The 5,844-nt window shown below is 34.8% G+C and overlaps 1 protein-coding gene across 1 annotated transcript; it reads right to left on the reverse strand.

Annotated features, from left to right (window-relative positions):
- Window positions 1–1,073: 1,073 nt before the first annotated feature.
- LOC106468964 (BTB/POZ domain-containing protein KCTD12-like) lies at window positions 1,074–5,478 on the reverse strand. Its single transcript, XM_022397360.1, has one exon. The coding sequence runs from the start codon at window positions 5,130–5,132 to the stop codon at window positions 4,326–4,328; it is 807 nt and encodes a 268-aa protein (XP_022253068.1). The 5' UTR covers window positions 5,133–5,478; the 3' UTR covers window positions 1,074–4,325.
- Between the last annotated feature and the right edge of the window lie 366 nt (window positions 5,479–5,844).

A 5,844-nucleotide genomic window follows, 5' to 3' on the forward strand; every position in this document is an offset into this window, starting at 1 on the left:
CAAATATACGAAACATACTAACAAATGTATATCTCAGAAAATGAAAATTTGTTGTGATTTTCTCTTATGCAAGCACGTAACGTTGCAATTAGTGAAATAAAATTCATTAGTTACATAATATAAAAAAATCTTGCTGTTTCGAAATGAGTTGATATCTGTAAATAAATCATTAATTTTTGTCCTCTAACCACTAATTAAGTGTTTTTCAACTTCGGTAAACAACTGGTCAATTTAACGATTATTAGACGTTGGTAAAATGTCTATGAGGAGTTAAAATTAATTCTTAATTAAAAATTGTTTTCAAGGAAAGAATCAGACAACTATAAAGCAAGGAACTTTTAAGAACTGTTACAATATTAACAAGGCTATGTTTCGCTATGTTCCATGTTTCGCTATGGAACAGCAAGTAGTTTATGATTTCAGAAAGTACTTTCATCATTACCTAACATTTAAACGGAATTTTGTTAGTTAATTTGTTTTCTCGGGAACATTTATGGAAGAATTGTTTTACTAAAGTTAGTGATAATTATTTTCAAACTGGAATGTTTGGCACATTATGTTGAGAAAGTACAAAGAACTCTGTAATTGTTCTTAACACCCTCTCCAAACATGTGTTCAGAACTTAGTTAGTGTTCAGGTTTCTGATGAAGGGCTTTTCAGATGGGTTAGCTCATATAAACCATTTACATGTTCTGTCAGAAATTATAAACGAACTTGAATTGAACATGCTCCTATCCTGGAAACGATGATCATAGGAGAGTTCGTGAGGCACCCAACCACCTTCTTTATGGAATTTACCCATATTCCTTAGATGTTTACGTATTGTTTCACGAGAGACATGCAATTTCAGGGCCATTTCACGAGGGTGTTGCCTTGGGTTAGATCAACAAGCGTCTTCAGAGCATCAATATCAATTCCAACATGTCGGCCCCTGTCATCACTGTTTTTAAGGCTAAAGTCACCTGAACGAAATTTGCTGAACCGTCGTTAACACTTACGAACGTTCAAAACATTTCCATAAACTTCTTTGATATTCTTTGTGGCTACAGAGGCGTTGTTTCCCCACAAAATAGTTGAAATTGTTTCTTCATATTACATTGTCATTTATTTCTGCATGTACACACGTTTGTCACTACATAACAGCGTAATGCTCAGTTACCATGTGCTATATTATACATAAACACATATTAAAATATCAAGAACAGCAGAGAATTATATCTATACGAGTTAAATTCCTTTGTTATATCAACGACTAAGAAGACTTTAAAGCTTTATCTACTAAGCCCAAGTCATCTTTTAGGTAAGCATTTATGAGTAAAGCAAATACAACGAATAGCATTCATATTATTCAGCTTGTTGTACGATGTTAAGATCGATACGAAGTCATTAAGAGTCTGACAAATACGATAGAGAATATTACGAGAATCAATATGATAATATTTTCAAAAAAAATATGACCCTCTTCAATAATATAGACAATCTCATATATATATATATATATATATATACTATAATAAGTAAGTAATTTTTTCTTTAATTAAGCCTTGCACATTATCCTGCAACAAGTCACTGTAGGCAACAAAGGTCCACTATGACTCAGCTCTATGTATTATTTCAGAACAGATTTTAGATATTATAGCTGGAGATTTAATTAATTTTATTTCTAAAGTTATAAACTTCTACGACAACAATGATGATATTGGACAGGCATATTAATAATGATACTCAAACTTGTAGAATTAAACAGCAAAAGAAATCCGATAATCCGAACGTTTATGAAAGTTATCCAGCTAATTCCCAATCCAATCTTAACAAAAAAGGTCTGTCTTTCGAAAGCGCTTGGGTTATTGGATATATTATTATACAGGTAAGAGAAATATTTTGAAATACCCTAGTTTGTTAAATATTTGCTTAAGTATTTGGGTTTTGTGATTTGTTTCTACGATCCTGCATAAAATGTTAACACATTTAATCCAATAGCAAGACAAGATCATAAGTTTTAAACTCTGACTGTAAGTCTAAGGCTGAAGATGCAAAGATTAGACACAAACCCAAAGGGAACTTAAACCTTCCAGTTTTCACGGATGTTCCTTATGACGTCACAGACGGATGAAACCCATTCTTCCTTGTCACGATAACAATATCTAACCCAGCAAAACTGAATCCATTTATTAACCGATGTGGTTGTTTAAAGTTAAACTTGAAAAACACTTTTTCCAATTGGTGAGATACACTTCCACAGGGTTTTAACTTTTGTAGTTTTATCACGATTAAGCATTAATTATGAGACACGTTGCACAAAATTAAACTAAGTTTAAAATTTTATATTTTATTTTTCTGGTACACAATTGGTGCTTTATTAAAATCAACACATTTTTGAGGACACTATATGTGTATTGAAATGGTTATTTAATCGTACAAGTTAGCTGACACGCTTACATTTACTGTCAGGATGTACTGGTGCCGACAAAAATTAATATGATTGTTATATTGTATGGGTGTAATAAAACTGTTTTACAATGAGGACAGATTAATGCTATTGTTACATATAATTGTTCTACTAATACTAATACACTAGTATCGAAGTGTATTCTAAAAAAAAACTTCTAAGAGAAAATGGTTTTAACTTATAAGAACTCAACACTGTTCTCTAGTGTCCAAGTAGCCCAGAAACTTCGCAGATGAAAGCTAAAATAGCAGACTTTGTAAAATACAAAACGGATTTAACAAACATGTATCAAACATAACCAAGAGTTTTGACGACTATTGTATCTTTATCTTTTAAGTTTGGAAAACGAGAGGACTAGTCTAACAACTAACTATTAATCGCGAAATACATCATACGTTTCATTTCTTAAATATTGCAGGTCGCATTCGTTCTGTCTGATAGTTTTTTGTTTTTAATTTACTTTCTATATGCTAACAAGCATGCAATTCAAAGCAATTTAAACATTATTTAAAAAAAAGTGTGAGAAGTGAAAGGAGTATCATTTTAGCCAGTTTTGTGATTAACTTTAAATTCCTGTTGTTTTAAAGAATGTGTGATCTGGTTCAATGTACGTATTATTTGAAACCGTATTATTTGCTGCCAGTAGGTATAAATATGCTGATTCACAACCACTGATGAGAGGATCTTCTTATTAAATCTCAACTGATAGCACCATTTTTTCAAGTAAATTTGAAGAAAACAACTTTGATTCAAACAATAAATTGTGATTCAAAGCCCCATTAAAATTAGGATTCATCTCGTTTTCCTTTGGATAGTCTTGCTCGTATCTAGCTAAATCAAACTTACATTGCAAATGCGCATACTGTTAACAGATTTTCGATTATCATTTCAAGCAGCATTGGACTTTCAACGCTTTATTTGGGATCCAATTTTCTCCTTTTGACCACTAGAAACTTCATGCAGTGATTGAATGAGAGGACACTTGGTTTTGTTCTTAATTCTCCAAAAGAGAAATGAAAGCACGCGAACAGCCCCAATTAACGTCATGTAGCCCGTTCCTCTTTTGGTAACAAACGTTGTTTAGGAATGAACGGTTTCATCGTATTTTTCTAACACAGCCGTAGACGAATTGTTAGCTGTTTTGAAACTTATGAGCCCGTAATGCTTTTAGACAGTTCTTAAAGAAGACATAACGTTATTTCTCAATGAGATACCTAATAATAGTCAAGAAAACTGTCTTATTTTATAGCTAAAGCAAGCAAAAAGAATAAGAAGAAAAATATATAAAAACGGGAGAATATCTGTATCATAGTTCATTATCAGATCTTCGTTTCTTTAACTACCAGCTTTATTTTTTTTAGCTTAGTCGATACATAAGCATTATTTAATCGTTTATCAATTTTATTCTGAAGAAAACAGAATCACAGCAACGTCTAGGACAAAAAACTATGATAAAGACTTGCTGTTCTAATGCACAGTTTGAATATCTAATTAGAAACTATAAATAATTATGCCCTCTTACTTTACTTTTTTTAACATACTATAAAATAACGAGATTACAGAAAAACATTCAGATATATATAAAGCCTGGACTGTTCCTCAGAGCTAGGAACAAATTATCCTACCATGGAGATGCAGCAGATTTTTGAAGAAGCTATACGAAAATATCCTCATTCTTCCCTTTCAAGTCAGCAGGCCTAACTGTCAGTCAGTCACTTGGAGGTTCAACAAATGCGCAAAGTGGGTCACATTTGACAGTTTGTTGAAAGAACAAAGTTTATTTCTCATTCGAAAAACAGCGTTTTTAAAACTAATATTTCGTAAACATACAAACCATTTCATACTTAATACTACCCTGGAACCCAAAGCTCAGAAGTTATGGTCTGACAAACACAAACTCGTTGTAGTGGTTCCATCGATTCTCTTCCGAATCCATCCCTGGCTTAAGTGGCTCGCCTGGACCCCCACAGGCCGTTCCGGAACCTGCTGCTGCGACACAGCGGAAGCTAGCTTCGTTGAGATTATCAAAAGCTTGCTCCAAAAAATTATGTTTCAGGAAAAACCGTGCCGTGTAACGGTCATTGTTACACCTGTCCGGGTCTCGGCTTTCGTTCAGAGTTTCTCCGAATACCTCACGGCAAAGACCAACCTTGCCACACACCAATATACGAGTCAGTTTTCGGAACTTGACGTCGGCCAGTCCATCTCTTCCAAAAGCAAAAGTCCCTCTGTAGCTAACAGTGATGTATCCAGGAGGACCCACGGAATGGGGAGTTACCGCTGGGTTAAGGGGAACGGACATCCGATGGGAGTGGGACGGTGCCGGTGGCAGAGATGCAATGCTGGCTACCATAGCTGGAAGATGAAAATATTCTGCTTCTTGCTTCAAACGGTCGCGCTCATGAAAATTTTCCGGAAGAATAACCTTTAGGTTACGAAGATAATCCAAAATATAACGGAAGATTACGCCGTCACGGTCAATGAAGAACTTTCCCTTGGAGTCTCGCATCACTGTTTTGCTGCCTTTACCAGTAAACATTTGACCTAGAAGAGATGTGGGTTCCTTGGTCAGAGTGCTTAGTGAGGTCGTGTAAAATACCCCGCCTACGTTCAACTCCACGACCGATGGAAAGCTCACGGTGCGGATCTCCTGGAGGCCTCCTCGAGTTGGTGTCACAGACATGATGTGGATCCACTTTGGTAAGAAAGGGGTCTGTTCTGTTGAACAAAAGGCGCTGGATTTCTATGATTGGAACCAAAGCGCTAAGTTCTATGGAAGAATACCGATAAACTACCAACAGAATGAATGTAATAACACTTCAAATTCAGACTCTACATTTACATTAATCGGTTTTCTAATTTTTTACTCTGCATTCTTTCACGGGTTTTGAAAGAGCTGGAACAAATTAAAGGTTCAGACTCAAAGCTACCTAATGATGCATGATACGTTTTTGAATTTCAAGAGTTGCATAGCAGGCCTGATCTTCCACTAATCATCATGGCCAACTGTGCCTATAAATGACGTGAGATCTAGCCCGACCACCACTACTTGTATTCTACTAATGCTACAGATCAATAAAGGAGAATCTACTATCATAGATGTGGCACCATCTAGGGACAATAATGCGTAACGGATTTTCACACAGCTAAGAAACCTTAAATTCAGTGTGTAATCACATCAACATTCAAGACTAAAAAAGGGATTTTCAATTTTTTAAACTAACGAATGTCCAGAGTTTCTATGTAACATTGTGGTGCTTCTATCCTTTTACACGGCTGCTTGTAAATGTTAATTTCAAAATCACAGAAATATGTGTAAAACTGAAATGAATGTGAGATTCTTGAACGTTTTATATTTTAATCAACTCTTCGTTTTTTCTTTAAGTTGACGTGTT

The sequence above is a fragment of the Limulus polyphemus genome, unplaced genomic scaffold (assembly GCF_000517525.1).
Source record: "Limulus polyphemus unplaced genomic scaffold, Limulus_polyphemus-2.1.2 Scaffold3238, whole genome shotgun sequence".
Taxonomy (NCBI): Eukaryota; Metazoa; Arthropoda; class Merostomata; order Xiphosura; family Limulidae; genus Limulus; species Limulus polyphemus.

Excerpts from the sequence above, each read along its gene's own strand:
- LOC106468964 (XM_022397360.1), bottom strand. The coding sequence starts at position 5,132 with ATGTCTGTGACACCAACTCGAGGAGGCCTCCAGGAGATCCGCACCGTG.